We start from the raw sequence: 17,768 nt of genomic DNA, 5'->3' as shown, positions 1-17,768 counted from the left end.
TGAGATATTGGTTGCAGAAAACACAGGGGAACATAACACAGTTTGGGGACATTGCGTGATATCTGATAACAAGAGTTTATGAAAGACAGAACACAGAGGTAGTGTCAGACATGTGGGCCTGTACTGAAGTGATTCTGTATCCACTGGCATGCTTTTAATCCCCAACCCCTTTTTTCAAAATATTTTATTAGCATATGTTGTTCATATACATGCATAACAACGGGTTTCATTATCACATGTTCATAGGTTTAATAATGCTCATCAAATTCACCACTCCCCATTCCAATCTCTTGTCCCCCACTAACCCTCCGTCTACTTTCATGCTGTTTTGTCTTTGCTTTGGGTGACCCAGGAAGAATCATTAGGCTTATTTATAGGAGCATAAGTATTTTATCAAAGCTACACCACCAAAGCTGTCTCTTCTTCCCCACGGAACCATTAACTGACTGTAAATCCTCAGAGAGGGAGGAGTGTGGCCTCGCCTCAGTTTACCTCCATGACAGACTGTTGGAAGGCACATTTTTGTGCAGGTAATTACAGCTGTTGTAAATTCGAGTACGATATTCACGTCATACCAAGGAATCAGCATTGCTATACTGCTCTCCCCTCCTTTTTAATTCAGTTCTTTCTACCCCTTCCTCAGCAATGGCCCCTGAGGCTAGAGGTTTTGATGTAGACAGCCCATAGATGGCGGAGCTTTCACCAGCCATTTGTTCTTGTTGCTTTGACCAGTTATAGACCTTTGTAGTTATACTGCTCACAGCAGAAAGAGGCTTTTCTGATTAAAGCTGACAATAGTACTATTGAGTGGGCATAAATAGTTACTTAGAAGGTAATTTGACAGACCTACCATTTCCGTTTAGTAAAACAACAGCAGTAGTTTTCTCCACTAGAACCTATGACTCCCTCAACCATAGTCTTTTTACTGGATTTATAGTACCAGGTGTGAATTCTCTCCTGTGAAGTGGGCTTCAAATACACTCAGAGACCAGTTGGTTATACTACATAACGTATTTCCCACTTGCCCCAGTGAAGACATGTTGTTTGACCAAGGAAAATGTGCCAAAAGGTCAAGTTTGAAGGCACCCTTTCTACACCCTTATACTGAGAACAATTTTCTTTTTAATGAGTGTCTTGCTATGTTTAGTCTTCCTTGGCTTCTTGAATACTAGGATTACAAGGGTACACATCATCATGCTCCACTTGAAGCTCCTTTGATAATGATGCCACCAATATTTCCCAACATAGACACACTGGAGGTTTACCTGTAATCTGTTTAAGACGTTAACACAACATGTTAATATGTGGGTATGAAGAAACAGTTTTAAAGTGACTTCTAAATTAGTCTCAGTGGCAATGCCTGTAGTCTTAGCTGTTCAGAGGACTGAGGCAGAAAGATTGCTTAAACTTATGAGTTCAGAGTCAACCTAGAAAACATTGTGAGACCCTGTATCTAAAAATATAAAAACAAAGTCATATGTAAGCTAGGTAATGGATTTATGTGTGAATTATTATACTCTACCTGCTTCTATGTTTAAAATCCATTATAGTTTTCTTTACTCTAATGAGGAGAACAGGTTCTGAAGGGTTTGCTGAGTCATTGCATATGGAGGGTGTAACCAGGTTTCAAGACAAAAAAACCTGTTTCCCATGCTACCTTATCTGTCACCTCTTCCAGAAACGGGGAAGGTGTGGCAGCGGTCTCACAGCAGGAAATTGGAATGGTACCAGCTTTCCCAAGGCAGGGCTAAGTTTGGCATTTTATTCATCTTAAAGATAGGGTTAACATTTTTGTTAGTCTGTAAATTTTTGTCATCTGTCCCACCATCATGCTGCATTCAGGGAAAGCAGTGGCCATATTTTCCAGATATAAGCTAACAAACTTAAAAATATAAATGTATGGGAGGAAAGTCAGATAAAATTATGATATGTGTTCTCATGTCGAAGTTGTGTCACAGTGCCAAGTAATACCCTAAGCAAGAATTTTTATTAAGTCAGCAATTGAACCATTCAGAATAGCACTTGTATGTGTTTATACTCTTTACAGTTTCAGACAATTTATTGAGCTGGGGGCATTGCTTAGTGTGAGAACACTTGCCTAGCAAATGTAAGGTTCTAGTTTAAAAATCCCAAACAAAGAATGTTTAGTTTTTTGAAACAGTCTGTCCTCAAACTCATTATATTCCTTACCCCAGTTCTCAAGTTTTGGGCTTGTGTACATACATCACCCAGTTCAAAACATTTTAAGAAATCTTTGTTTTCATATCCTCAAAAATATTTAAATGCTGGCTTCTTGTTGAGTGTTCACCATTTCATCCTTCCAGTAGGAGCCCTATTTGTTGACATAGCTTGTAATAATGGAAATGGTGCCCAACTTGGGAATACATGGCAAAGGTCAAAGGCCTTACCAGTTTTATGAAAAGGTAAGTTCTACCACTGATTAGTAAAACCTAAGTATTTTGTTATGCTGAAATTCAGTTGAGATAATATTCAGAAACGTGTCTGTATTTTAAAACTATAAAAACCCACACATTTTCCTGTTCATCAACTCAAAGAAAATAGAGCCTAGGAAATTTATACAGATAGTATAAAAGTGTCCTAACAGAAGGTCTAAGAATCTACTCATAGATTCAGCACAGGCTCTTCAAAACTGCCTGAACACTGATTTCCTCTTTCGCTGATGCAGTTCTTGTATTGATGTTGGAGACCAAATCCAAGGCTTCTCACATGCCAAGAACCCTCTTTCTCTGTGAGCTACTGTCCTCTGCTGGGTTTCATGATTTGTCTATACTGCTATTGCTTTTTCTTTACTTTTTTCCTCCTTGAAAGAGTCTCCTGTGACCTGGAAATACTCAGAACTGTGTATTTTGAAATAAGAAATTTAATATATGATATAAAAGTATATAACTATAATTTACATAATATATAACTATATTTAATATGTAATAAGCAGCACCTTAAATTGATATTGGGGCTGGAGTAGTTATGAGGCTGAGACTGAGTTCTAAAGCTTTGGGTGAGATGAACTACAACAGCATCACACTTAAAAATCCTACTTAACGCAAGATCATAAGATTCCTACATAGCTACTATTGATAGTGAGTGTGTCATTTTCATAATGATATTTGTCATGACTTTCTGCTGAGCTTAAGGAATTAGAATGAGCACTAATACAGGTGTTCAGATTAGATATTTAAAGGAAAGGTCACTTGTTATGCCTCTCCCTTTCCTCCCCTCATAAGATACAGACCTATGATAAACATTTGCTTAGTGTGTGAGTCACATGTTATGCTTGACCCCAAGACTGAGTTCTCAGCAAGAAGATTTATTTGCCCCAGAGGAACAGAGGACAGGGAGAAGGAGACAAAGACAGGAGATAGAGGATGAGGGAGAAGGGGGGGGGAGAACAAGGGAGAGGGGAAAGGGGTATTTGTTCTGGAGGGTGACAAAGGACTGCCTCTGGGTAGAGAGGAGACAGACATGGCCCATAGGCAAATAAATGGCAGTTTATAAAGGGACAAAGGGTGCTTGATCTTAATAGGACATGTTAATTAGGTGAGCCAAAGGAGGCTTTTGATTGCTGGACTAAATGTACTCTGCTAGCTGGACTTTGGTAGTCAGCCTCAGGAGGAGGAAGTGGACAAATAACAGAATGGACTTGATGGCTAGCAAGACAAAGGGGATGGGACAGAAGGGCAAGGCCTGTCAGAGCCTTGTTTACAATGCTCAGGATGCCTCTGGAAGAGACCTTCAGCTGTATTTCTCTAGTTTGGTTTCTAATTCCTATACTTGCAGATACAGTAATGACTATGCTTCAAAAGAAGCCAGAAGTCAGAGCCAGTGGTGTGTACCTGTAGACCTAGCCTCTTGGGACTAAAGGGGAGATGATTGCTTAAGTCCAGTAGTCCCCTTTCTGAAAAAAAGAAATTAAGGCATTCCCATTTTTTTTTCAACATGCCAAGAAAGGTTTTATTTGTTTGTTTCAGTTTATTTGTTTTTACATCCCAAAGGTGTTCCCCTCCACCTCTCCTCCCAGTTCTCCCCTTCCTCTACTCCCCCCTTCCCATTTGCCTTTCCCCTCTTGTCAACCCTCCCCAGCACATCAAGTCACATCAGGACTGAGCCTATCTTCATTATCCTCATTCCCTGAGGCCAGAAAAGGCAGCCATGCCTGGGGGAAGTGATCCAAAAGCAGGCAATAGAGTCCATGTTAAAAACAGGCCCCCTCTCTACTCACCAGGTGCCTGAAAACCAAGCTGCCTATCAGCCACATCCATGCAAGGGGCTTAGGTCCAAACCATTCTATGCGCTTTAGTTGATGCCTCAGTCTCTGTAAGTCCCCATGGGACTGGGTTAGTTGTCTCTATTGTTCTTATGAGGTTCCTGTCTCCTTCAGATCCTTCCATCTTTCCCCCAACACTTCCATAAGACTTCCAGAGCTCTGCCCCATGCTTGGCTGCAAGACCCAGCATCTGTCTCTATCCTTTGCTGCCTGGAGCCTCCCAGACAACGATCAAGTTAGGCTTCTGTTGGCAAGCATAGCAGAGCATCATTAATAGTGTTAGGGGCTGGCTGGCTACCATGGGGTGGGTCTCAGGTCAGGCCAGTTATTGGTTGGACATTCCCTCAGTCTTTGTTCCCTCTTTACCCCTGTAGGTGGGGTAAGTTTTGGATCAAAGGTTTTGTCATTGGGTTGTTGTTCCCCTCCTTCCACTAGTCCTGCCTGGCTAGGATGTGGTCACTTCTGCCTTCATGGCACCCCTCCCCCATGTTAGGAGTCTCGGCTGGAGTCACACCCGTTTCCTCCCAGGAGCCTACTTTGTCATGGGCCTCCAGCGTGAAAAAGAGATGTCCTCCCTCAGTTTCCCTTCTTTTCCCCAGACCTCTCACCTCCCATACCCATTCTCCCCATATCTGATCCACGCCCTTGTCTCCCTCCCCATTCCATGTCCTACACATTTTCTTCTTTTCATCCACTTCTGTTTTATTTCCCTTCTGAGTGACATTCTGGCACTCTTCCTTGAGCCCTCCTAACAAGCTTCTTTGGGTCTGTGGATTGTAGTATGGTTATCCCGTACCATAGGTCTAATAACTGCTTAAAATGAGTCCATACCATGTGCATTTTTCTGGGTCTAGGTCACCTCACTCAGGATGATCTTTTCTAGTTCCATCCACTTGCCTGCAAATTTCATGATATCCTTGTTTTTAATAGACGAGAAGTATTCTATTGTGTAAATGTACCACAATTGCTGTATCTGTTCTTCAGTTGAGGGATGTTCTTCGGTTTCCAGTTTCTGGCTATTATGAATAAATTCACTAAGAACATAGTTGACCATATGTCCTTGCTGTGTGGTGGAGCATCTTTTGGGTATATGCCCAGGAGTGGTATAGTTGGGTCTTGAGGTAGAACTTACTCCCAGTTTTCTGAGAAAGTGCCAGATTGATTTCCAGAGAGATTGTACACATTTGCACTCCTACCAGCAATGGAGGAGTGCTCCCCTTTTCCACAACCTTGGTAGCATGTGTTGTTACTTGAGTTTTTGACCCTAGCTATTCTGATTGGTGTAAGATGGAATCTTAGAATCATTTTGATTTGCATTTCTCTGATGGCTGAGGACACTGAGCATTTCATTAAGTGCTTCTCAGTCATTAAAGATTCCTCTGTTGCGAATTCTTAGTTTAGGTCTGTGCCACATTTTTTTAATTGGTTAATTTAATTTTTATTGGAAACGTCTTTTAATTTTAAGTTTTTTCACAACTTATTCATTATGTATCCCAATTGAAGCCCCCTCCCTCAACTCTTCCCAGTCCTACCCTCCCTCCCTTATCGCCCTTATCCCCTTCCCCTAGTCTGCTAAAAAGGGGGTTCTCCTTCTTTGTCATCTGCCCATAGCTTATCAAGTCTCATCAGGACTCCCTGGATCCTCTTCCTTTGTGGCCTAGTAAGACTGGATCACCCGGGGCAAGTGATCAAAGAGCAGCAATCAAGTTCATGACAGAGGCAGCCCCTGCTCCCCTTACTCAGGAACCCACATGGAGACTGAGCTGCCAATCGGCTACATCTGAGCAAAGGGTGTAGCTCCTCTCCATGCATGGTCCATGGTTGGTGTATCAGTCTCTGAAGGACCCCCTGGGCTCAGATTTGTTAGCTTTGTTGATCTCCTTGTGGGGCTCCTGTTTCTTCCATGTCTCTTCCATAGAAATCCCCACCCCCCATTTCTGTAAGACTCCCTGTACTCTGCCCAAAGTTAGGCTGTGAGTCCCAGCATCTGCTTCCATCCCCTATTGGGTGGAGCTTTTCAGAGGACCATAGTAGGCTCCCATCCTGTTTCCTCTCTTCCACCACATTTGGTGTCTATCCTGTTTGCCATTCTGAATGAGATTTAAGCGTCCTCCCTAGGGTCCTCCTAAGTGTTTAGCTTCTTTTTTTTTTAACTCATTTATTTTTATATTAATTGCAGTTTATTCACTTTGTATCCCAGCTGTAGCCCCTTCCATCATGCCCTCCCAATCCCACCTTCCCTCCCTCATCTCCTCCCATGCCCCTCCTGTGGAGCTCATGTTCCCTCCAGATCTTTCTATCTCCGCCTTCTTTCATAATATTCCGTGCACTCTGCCCAAAGTTTGGTTATGAGCCTTAGCATCTGCTTTGATATACTGCTAGGTAGAGTCTTTCAGAGGCCTTCTGTGGTAGGCTCCTGTCCTATTTCCTGTTTTCTCCTTCTTCCGATTTCCATCAGGCTTGCCTTTCTGAGGAAGATTGATCATCTTACCTAGGGTCCTCCTTCTTGCTTAGCTTCTTTAGGTGTTCAGATTTTAGTATGTTTATCCTTTATTATGTGTCTAATATCCACTTATAAGTGAGTATATACATGTGTGTCTTTCTGCTTCTGGGATACCTCACTCAGGATGATCTTTGAGGATGATCTTTTCTAGATCCCACCATTTGCTTGCAAATTTCATGATTTCCTTGTTTTTAATTGCTGAATACTATTCCATTGTGTAAATGTACCACAATCTCTATCCATTCCTCAGTTGAGTGGCATGTGGGTTGTTTCCAGGTTCTTGCTATTACGAATAAAGCTGCTACAAACATGGTTGAGCAAATGTTCTTGTTGTGTACTTGAGCATATTTTGGATATATGCCTAGGAGTGGTATAGCTGGATCTTGAGGAAGTACTGTTTCTAATTTTCTGAGAAAATGTCAGATTGATTTCAAAATGATTGTATAAATTTACATTCCTACTAGTAGTGGTTAGTTTCTTTAGGTCTGTAGATTTTAGTATTCTGTACCCCGTTTTTAATTGATTTGTTTATGTTTAATTTCTTTTTTTATTATTTATACAGTGTTCTGCCAGTATACCAGAAGAGGGCACCAGATCTCATTATAGATGGTTGTGAGCCACCATGTGGTTGCTGGGAATTGAATTCAGGACCTGTAGAAGAACAGCCAGTGCTCTTAACCTCTGAGCCATCTTTCCAGTCCTCATGTTACATTTCTTAAGTTCTTTGTATATTTTAGATATTAGCCCTCTGTGTGTGTTGGTGAAGATCTTTTCCCAGTCTATAGGCTGCCATTTTGTTCTATTGACATTGTTCTTTGATTTACAGAACCTTCTCATTTTCATGAGAAAGTTTATTAATTGTTGGCCTCAGAGCCTGTGTTGTTGGTGTTGTGTTCAGGAATTTTTCTCCTAGGCTAATGAGTTCCAGACTTTTCCCCACTTTGTCTTCTAATAGATTTAGAGTCTCTGGTTTTATGTCAAGATCTTTGATCCACTCGGACTTGGGCTTTGTGCAACATGATAAATATGGGTCTATTTGTATTTTCTACTTGTAGACATCCAGTTAGACCAGCACCATTTGTTGAAGGGGGCATTCCTATTTTACTGTTAAATTAACATTACTGTACTGTCTTGAGAGTTCTTAGCCTGTAATTTATGAGAAGTGAATTTAGAATCCTAACAAGGTAAATATGAGTTAAAAGGAAGTTATTGGTCATGCTATATTCATTTAAAATAGTTTTAAAAGCTTTGCATGTAGTGGCATTGGGTTCTTTAAGATATATTTTCATTATTATTATTTCTGTGTGTGTGTGTGTGTGAGAGAGAGAGAGAGAGAGAGAAAGAGAGAGAGAGAGAGAGCAGACCCAGGTATTTGGTTCTTTAAGACATTTCATACTAGGGCAGATATGGCTTAGCAATTAAGAGCATTTCTTTTTTTTTTTTTAGATTACCTGGGTTCAATTAATTTACGGCAGTAACATAACAGCTTACAACCATCAATAACTCTAGTTTTAGGGGGTCTGACACCCTCTTCTGATCTTGGACAGGCAAATATGTGGTACCAGGCAGATATAAAGGAAAACTTTATAAATACATATTTTTAAAAAATCTTCATGCCATATAAACCACTTTTTGTAAAGTACTTTTACTTGTGCATGTCAAGTGTGTGGGCATATGCATCCTAAGAATGTATGTGGATGCCCATTGCAAGAGTCAGTTCTTCCCTTCCATCTTGTGAGTTCCATGGACTGGTTGCTGTGCTTAGGGGCAATCACGTTTAGGCCGTTTATTGGGCCCAGCCCCGAAATTGTAAACTGATTATAAACTTGGATGTCTAACCAAGACCACTACTACTAGACAGAAGATGATTTTCTTCCACTCATTGGCCAGACTTCTAAGATGTTTGCCATTTTTTAAGTGGAAATTTTACTTTCTAGTGTCATAGCTTGTTCTCTAGGTTATTCTCCAAATAATAGAAACGGCTCTAGAGGACAGACAACATTTTTATACAGTCTCTCTTAGAGAAATAAACTTCCTAATCCTAGATCCAATATCCAGTTTTCACAAGATGATTGCTAAGAAGGTTCTAGGTGGCGTCTGTTAAAAAGCATTGCTTTCTGTTAATTAGAGACATGCAAGCCAGCCAGCGCTCCATAGCCTTAATTGCAGAAATGATCCACACTGCTAGTCTGGTTCACGATGACGTTATTGACGATGCAAGTTCTCGAAGAGGAAAACATACAGTCAATAGAATCTGGGGTGAAAAGAAGGTATGATGGTTTTTATTGTTGCTTTGGAAAATCTTTCTTAAGAAATTACAAGCTTACGGGATTTCATTTGCTTTTCAGATTTGTAAAGTAACACTTTTTGAATGTGGTCTTTGAAATTTCAAAGAAGTGTTTGTGTTGTCTCTAAAGGTCTTGACAGCAAAAACAAACTTTGTGTTTCCCCTTAGTACTGTTTGTTTCATGTAGAATTTCTTATAGTTATAAGGAAATGCATTTTTATGGATATTTCCAGAGGAATCCTACATTTTTCTGTTGGACTCTATGCCTAAATTCAGTTGAACCCACAAGCATTTGTTAACTTGCTGCATGTCCAAGAGTGTCAAAGCAAATAAGAACTCCAAAACAAGAAGAATCTCAGAAATAGTGTTCTACCACCAAAACCTACTTTAAAAAAAAAAATCCAATAAGATTTAGGACACATGCACATGAAATTTTTATATTAGACAGACAGATTTTTATTATTTAATGGGTTTAGGTATTTTACCTGTGTGGATGCCTGGTGCGCAAGGAGGATGGAAAAGGGCATTGGATCTCCTGGTAGTGATTTTACATGTGCTTAGAAGGCACTGTGTGGGCCTTGGGAATCAAACTCACGTCCTCTGTTAGATCATCCAATGCTATTCACTGCTGAGCCATTTCTTTAGCCCCTATACATTTCTTTTTAAACATACTTCCTATTTTATTATCATTGCTTGAAGGGAATGTGTAGGATAGGAACTTTGGATTGAGGATTTATAAATTATGGGTTGAAGAATAAAGATGAACAAATGCAGGCCTTCTGTGAGATTCACCCACACATATGCCTCCATAGGCAGTCTTACATAGTTCTGCACAAACCAAAGGGCATGAAGAGAGCTTACCCTCTCTTATGTTGCTCTTCACACAATTTAAAGCATCTAGTTCCCTCCTGCTTGATTGTTAGTACTCTCATATGCTGGCGATGCTTTAATTGGAGTGAATTTTATAAAATGATGAATAATTAGTAAGCATATACTAAATAGCACTATTCTGCATACTAGAAAACAGGTAAATACTAAAATGCTTGTTTTGAAAATTCTATTACCTCGAGCAGAGATGTAGCTCTGTTGTTAGCACTCATGCTCAGCATTTAAAAATAAAAAGCCCTGGACCCAACCGCTGGCATCCCTTTATAAATGGGTGTGTGACTGTCTGTAAGCCAGCACTGGGGATGGAGGTGGAGGGTCAGGAGTGCAGAGTCTGCTCTGGTCACATAGCAATGGAAATGGCTTAGCTTGCTTTTTTTTTTTTTTTTTTTTTTTTTTTCAAGACAGGGTTTCTCTGTAGTCCTGGCGGTCCTAGAGCTCACTGCGGACCAGACTGGCCCCAAACTCACAGAGATTCACCTGCCTCCACTTTCCTAGTGCCAGGACTAAAAGCATGCAGCACCACTGCCCTGCAACAGCCTAGCTTTTTAAAAAATAAAATAAAATTCTATGAGTGAAAATTTATATGAACTTCTGTGTAACAGAAGTGGTTTCTGTGTAACAGAGTGGTACTGATACATACCTTTAATGTGCATGTGTAGATAGTGTACCATATAATCTTACTGTATAATTTATAATTGATAATTTGTTCTGAGTACATTTATATCCTAGGGATCAAACCTAAACTTTGTGCACACTAGTCAAGTACTTACCTACTGAGATAGCTGTGATTTTTTTTTTTTTTTTATCTGCGATGTTTTTTCTTCTTTGTCCAGGCTGTTCTTGCTGGAGATTTAATTCTTTCTGCAGCATCTATAGCTCTGGCACGGATTGGAAACACAGCTGTTATATCTATTTTAACCCAAGTTATTGAAGATTTGGTGCGTGGTAAGTTTATTCTAACTTTTTTTATTTAGAATACCAATCCTGGTATTTAGCCAGGCAATAAAACCGTATCTCAAGTAATCCTTCTCCTTCTTGATAGGTGAATTTCTTCAGCTAGGGTCGAAAGAAAATGAGAATGAAAGGTTTGCACACTACCTTGAAAAGACCTTCAAGAAGACTGCCAGTCTGATAGCCAACAGTTGTAAAGCAGTATGTACGTTCTGTCTTTTTTCAAGTTGAAAAGCCCACATTTATTTCTTGATGGCTAATTCTCCTAGAAACATTTAATTAGAGAATCTTAAAATAGCATCCCTAAATCCCAAAATCAAAGAAAAAAGATTACATCCCAAACAATTTCTGCTGTGTTTTCAGTTTTGCTGTCTTCTTTTGGCATGAAAATAATGAACTTTTCTTTCATCTAAGAATCAATCAAAATATTTCCCAATCTAGGCTGGCAAGATAGCTGAGCAGAGAAGCATTTGCCACAAAAGCCTGATGTTAGATCCCTGGACCCTCAGAGAGGAGAGAAGCAATTCCAGGAGCTGTATTCTGACCTCCGCACCTGTGCCATGGCACATGAGTGTCCATACTCAAACATGTCACACACACTTATAATAAAAAAAAAAATCAATATATTTCCCAATCAAAACTATGTAATAGTCTCAACAACTCTTTGTCACAGTTGTTGCCACACATTATTTCTGACGTTTACCTTTAAAATGTTATGAAATAGTGGATTATTTCATAAATATTTACCTAGAAGAAAAATGTTTTAACTTTTAGATTGCACTAGTAGTCTGTATACTTGTTCATAAATAGTAGATCTAACCAATTTTATTATATCTCCTATATGTAAGCCATAATTTTCAGAGTATAAATTAACTAATAACATCTTCGCTTCACCTCTCTGTTGTGATTTCTGCCTCTCAGCTTTATCTAATATTTAAATTGCCATCTTTAATTTGTGTATTAATATGTATGATAGTCTTTGTTACTTCACACATAACAGTCTCTCCATAAAACTATTCCTGTGAGTAGCCATGTTTAGTGCCACGTGCCTCTCCTCCTAACCCTTGGAGGCAGAGACAGGAAGAGTGTATGCTCAAGGTCAACCAGGGCTACATGGTAGGCTTTAGGTCACCCTGGGCTGTAGATGACATCTTGTCTCAAAAACAAAACAGCAAAACTTTATCTGATCGTGTCTCAGACTAGCAGGCTTCAAGAAGAAACCTGTAAGCAGTGGTCCCGTGTAATAGTCCTGTGCAATTAGGGCAACAAGAAAGGAAGACATGTAAGGCCAGACGTAAATTATTCTTGGAACATTATTAGGAGGTTATAGTAAAAGGGAGCCTTTTTCTATCCCCTTGATAATGCCTCCATTTTGCCATGTTTCAAGAAACATACGAGGCGGGGGAGAAAAAAATGAGGATAATACTTTCTTCATGGAAAGATCTAATTGAAAGCAAGAGATGTTATATAAAACTGGCTGGCCATAGCCTCTTTGTCTTTTTGAGAGAGCTATTACATTTAATTCCCAAGAAATTAAAAATATAGGGGATTGGGGTTTTGTTTGTTTGGTTGGTTGGTTTGGTTTGGTTTTGGTATTTTGAGACAGGGTTTCTCTGTATAGGCATGGCTGCTCTGGAATTCATTCTGTAGACCAGGATGACCTTGAACTCACAGAGATCTGCCTGCCTCTACCTCCCAAAAGTGCTCGGATTAAAGGCATTCCCCACTGCACCCAGCAAATGCAGTGTTTTTCAAGAAGACATGAAATATTATGATAGACCTCTTATAAATGGGTATCATAAAACTGTTGCATTGAGGCTTTACCTTTGGTTCTCAGCTCTCGCAAGATCTAACCTTGAGCACTGGAGAGAGGGTTCAGCAGTTAGAATGTTTGCTGCTCTTGAAGAGGACCCAAGTTTAGACCTCAGCACTCACATCAGGCAGCTCATAACCACCTATAACTAGGAAATCTGACACCCTCTCTAGAAGATCTGTTTTCTTAGACAGATGTAGAAACATGCTCCTGTTAATCCAAGGCCAAGGCTAGAGGATTCCCATAAATCCAAGGGTACCTAACCTACAACTACATAGTGTATGTTAGGTGCACGAAAGAAATTGCCAAAGCTGCTGCTCCATTACTAGAGGAAGGTTATATTATGAATAAGAAAAAGAAAATATCAGAGGCAGCATTAAGGGAGGCAGAGGCAGGAGGATTGCTGTGAGTTTGAGACCAGCCTGGTCTACAAAGAGAATACAGGACAGCCAAGGCTACACAGAGAAATCCTGTCTCAAAAACAAACAAACAAACAAACAAACAAAATATATCAGAGGCATTGGTAAGAGTCCAGAAAGAAAGAAAAAGAAGTAATATGGACTTTGAAATATATAACAGGTACTTAACGATTAGGGACTACAGTTGCCTGGGGACCAGCATTGTCTTTGATATGCAGCCATGGGTACATGTCAATGGAGCCACATGTCCCTTCTGCCAGAGGCAAGGGAAATAACTCCTTCTAGGGAAGGAAAACCTGTTTCACAAGTTCCTGAGGGATGCTAGACTTTTATCTAACCACAAATCCTTCTGTAGTCCAACTTTAGCTCATTTCTAGGTCTGTGTATTGCTTGAGATCTGACCCGTTGCAAACACTGTACATAAGAAAGGAACAATCTATCCTGAGGAATGACGAGTGTGTTAAGGGAAGTCCATTGATAACTTCACAGGTCTGCTGCTTCAGCTTACAAGCACTAGCAGCAGGTGGAGATGACCTAGATGAGTATTCTCTGGGCACAATGGAGCAGCTCTGAAGGGGACCAGGAACTAATTTACACAGTGGTGTATTCCTAGGTACCTGTGTCATCAGGGAAAGGCATCATCCCTACTCTGCTTTAAAAGCCAAAGATAATGTGTGTGAGAATGAGGAGCTCCTCCTGTTTTTAAGAGATTGTCAGGTAAATAGGGCCCATGAGATGCCTCAAGTAAGGTAAGGTTGCCACAGCCTGGTGATCTGAGTTCAATCCCTAGGACCCACATGGTGGAAAGCCACATACCGAGACACACGTACACATACACACATAAGTAAATGAATAATAACTGTAATAAAAATAAGATAAGCAAGTACACAGTAGGTATGTCTTAACATGGCTCAATTCAGATTGAAAATGAAATAGTTGAGAACTGGGAATAGCTTGGTGGTAGAGCACATATATCCTTAATGTGCTTAAATTCCTAGGTTCAATCCTCAGTTTAACCACCCCCCCAAAAAAAAAAAAAATGAAAGAAAGGGAGAGAGAAAGAAGAGAAAGTGAGAAAAAAGAAAATGAAAAAAGTGTTCTGTGGTGACCACAAGGAAGTGTACTTGTAGTGTCCCAGAGCTGCCTATTAGATTAACAGAAAAATCATAGTGCGAGCACTCTGAATACATGTTCTTTATTTAAGTGCTATGGGAGGAAATAGTCCAGAGGTTTTAGGTATTTAAAATGGCTGTCTTAAATGTTCTTGGTATTTAAGATGCAGACATAAACAAAGACATTCATGCAAAGGAAATTAGACATGCCAAAAGAGGGACAAAAATTTGGAGATGAGGTCATTACAGAACTAATGGGATTTCATAATGCTGTGAGATTTAAATGAAGCCTAGCAGAATTTTATTCAGTCCACTAAAGACACCATTGTCCCCTTACCATGCCTCCCTTCCCCTTTTTATCCACCTACTGTGGTTTTAGCCAAAAGAATATTAAAATCCAGAGAGAGGGCTGGCTAAAGAAACTGCTTTGAGGCTTTGAATGATATCAAAATAGAGTTGATGTTATTTTCAAAACATGGTTCACATTTTATTTGTATGCAGTCATGCCAAATGCACTCTGTAGCTGACCATGTTGTTCCCCGGGAAATTTGGTAGGAATGAGACAACAACAAAACATGTCTCTTTTCTTGTATGGTGCTGTCATTATCCTATCTGCTTCACCCAACACATCAGTATTGGTGCTTTTGGGCCAGTCCTTCCTATTTCATTTTGCATAAATAAGAAACATGAATATTATTTCCTGCTCTTTGTAACCAGGAATAAATTAGACTGCTTAGTGTTTGTCCTGCTTACCTACACTGTGCTCTGGATGATCTCATGTTGACTGTAGAATCTTTATCACTTGAAAGACAGCTGCACAGAGTGAGGTGTGGTGGTGCACACCTTTTCTTTTTTATCCTAGCACTCAGGAAACAGGAAGGTAGATCTCTAAGTTTGAGACACACTTGGTCTACATAGCAACTCTCAGTCCAGCCAGGACTACATAGTAAGTCCCAAAAGAAAACAACCAAACAAGGAAGAAGTCACAGCTGTCCAGTATCTGTTGTGTGGCCATAACATCACTTCCTCAGTCATTCTCATTTATACAGGCTTTTAGGTTTTCATTATACAATTATAGCCCATGCTACCATGATTGTGTGTGTGTGTGTGTGTGTGTGTGTGTGTGTGTGTGTGTGTTGTGAGGCTTACTTTCAGTGTAAAGTTAGATGCATGTGCAGTTTTGTTAAGCACCATTAGATCTCCTTGCATTACTGCCAGCAGTTTGACTTTGTCTTCCTCTCTCCCTGGGGTTTGAATAGCTGAAATTCACTCTAGATTGTTCAGCTTTTGACAGTCCAGTTTGCTTTAATTACATCTGTCGCTTCTTGAGTCAAGCTGATTATCATTCAGATAATTTGGAATTTTATCTTTATGTTTTTTTGGGAAGGTACCTGCCACAGTGCTTGTGTGAAGGTCAACAGTCTTGTGGAGCTGGCTTTCCCCTTCTACCTTTATGTGGCTTCCAGAGATTGGACCCAGGTTGCAAGGCTTTTAGAGGCGAAAGTTCTTAAGATTAAGAGCTGTTTTCTTCTCTCTCCCCTGTCCCTTTCTCTCTCTCCGAATTATCTGTTTGTGTCTTTGACTCATGTATCCTGTATATATGCAGGGGACTTGTATCTTGTTTGAGACAGACTTTTGTCCTGTATTCCAGGCTAGCTTGCAACCCATGATCCCATGATCTTCCTGCTTCAGCCTTTGGATTATTGGTGTACAAGATCACATATAGATCTTTGTGATACTATGTTGCTTGTATTTTCTCTCCACCTGTTTAGAATATTTATCTATAATGGCACACACTCAAAGTCTCTACAGTATTTCATAATTTTTAAAGTTATTTTTATGTGTATGGGTGTTTTATCTTCATGTGTGTCTAGGCACCATATGCAGTGCCTACTGAGGTCAGAACAAGGTGTCAGATCCTCTGGGACTTGAGTTATATAGACAGTTGTGAGCTGGTGAGCAGCCAGTCATCTTAACTGCTGAGCCGTCTTCTCCTATCCCTCTAACTCTTTTTGTTATTTTGTTTGGTTGGTTGTTTGGATGTTCTGTTTTGTTTTGAGACAGGGTTTCACTATGTGGTCCTGGCAAATGTGGAATTGTCTGTTAGACAAGGCTAGCCATGAATAGAAATACTGCTGCCTGTGCCTCCCAAGTGCTGGATGATGGATGTATGCCACCATGCTTTCTGTACTATAAGACCATAATGCATACAATTTGTCCATCAGAAAATATCGCATCTTAGGCTTGTATGAGTATACATTCCAAAGATAAGAGAGATCTTAGTCAAACTTTGCTCCCGCAGTGCAGTCAGTACTTCTCACTCTTTCTGAGGTTCGTGGGAATGTGGTGGTAGGTATGGTCCTTAAAAAAAGCACTGGGGCATAGCCCAGCCTGACTGTGGCATTTGCTTCAGGCAAAATAATTAGTCAAGCTCCTCTTTCTTTGGCTTGATTATTTTTCATACTTCACCTACTGCCAGGAAGATGGGAGGCATCTCTTTGGTGCTGAGTACAAGCAATTTCATATAACTTGCCTTCTTGCCACTTTGTGCCTCATTGTAGCTCTTTTCTGTCCCTTAACCTAGGGCATCAGGATTTTTTAGAATTGTCTTCTAGCTGAACAGGAATTTTGACTCTTCACCATGGAAGAGAGAGGCTGAAGTGTCTAGTCAGTAAGGAGTTTACTGCTGGGTTAGTAGATAAGATCCAGGAAGGGACAGTGCAGGCACACCTCAGCTTGCTGCCAGCTTGGGCATCTTTTTTGAGCCCTTCTAGCTGTAGCTGTGTGCCACTAGAAGCACGACTAAGAGAACAGCCTGTAGAGTCAGACATTTGGTTTCAGAGTCTGACTTATGTCTTAGCTATATGTCTTAGCCAGAAATATTCAGCACCTGTTCCTCACAGCTCATAAGCAAATCAGCATATAAAAAACTCTTAGGATAATGCATGGGGGAATGTCCAGGTTTTGTTAAATTTGATCATCATTAGCCATAAAAGTATTTACAGGCTATTGTGAAGCTTAAGTAATTCATAGCACTAGTTATATGTGCCATAAATATGAATTCATTGCCTTTAAAATATAAGACATTTTTCATTTACATTTATTTTTATTTTTTTGAAGAAAGTTTATATTTCTGGATATCTGTCTTTATGTTGAAAAGACTAGAGATTGCTTCATTATTAGTTATTTCTGCTTGTGGGGGGGGGACATTTTATTCTGAGCTCAGCATATCGAGCTGCCTGAACTTTGCCTTTCTCTCACTCTGACCCAACTTGGTGGCTGTCTAGACTTCTTTTCAAAGTTAATCTCCATGTGGCCTCACAGAGTACTTGAAAACAAGAGCCTTTTCTCAGAGGCCATGGATCACACAAGTCTTTGCTTTAGAAAGCAGTTAAGAGCTTTCGTACTCACTCAAATAAGGGCCTTTTTGGTGTATGCAGTTTAATCCTGCTCTGCCAGCATAGCTGCAGACTTTATTATGTCTATCAGAAAGCATGCCCAGGGCTGGAGAGG

General features: G+C 40.1%; 1 protein-coding gene across 2 annotated transcripts in view; it reads left to right on the top strand.

Annotated features, from left to right (window-relative positions):
- Pdss1 (decaprenyl diphosphate synthase subunit 1) overlaps positions 1 to 17,768 on the top strand; it is a 43,341-nt gene that overhangs the window by 12,921 nt on the left and 12,652 nt on the right. For both annotated transcript variants that reach the window (XR_009592948.1, XM_021654588.2), the window contains exons 5-7: positions 8,914 to 9,055; positions 10,794 to 10,905; positions 11,003 to 11,112. Coding sequence is in view for 1 of the 2 variants with exons in the window: in XM_021654588.2 (XP_021510263.2) it covers positions 8,914 to 9,055; positions 10,794 to 10,905; positions 11,003 to 11,112 (364 nt within the window). In the remaining variant the exon portion in view is untranslated. The remainder of the gene's footprint in view (positions 1 to 8,913; positions 9,056 to 10,793; positions 10,906 to 11,002; positions 11,113 to 17,768) is intronic.

Source organism: Meriones unguiculatus, chromosome 7 (assembly GCF_030254825.1).
Source record: "Meriones unguiculatus strain TT.TT164.6M chromosome 7, Bangor_MerUng_6.1, whole genome shotgun sequence".
Taxonomy (NCBI): domain Eukaryota; kingdom Metazoa; phylum Chordata; class Mammalia; order Rodentia; family Muridae; genus Meriones; species Meriones unguiculatus.
Note: the sequence above shows the minus strand (reverse complement) of the source record. Positions and strands in the feature narration are given on the sequence as shown.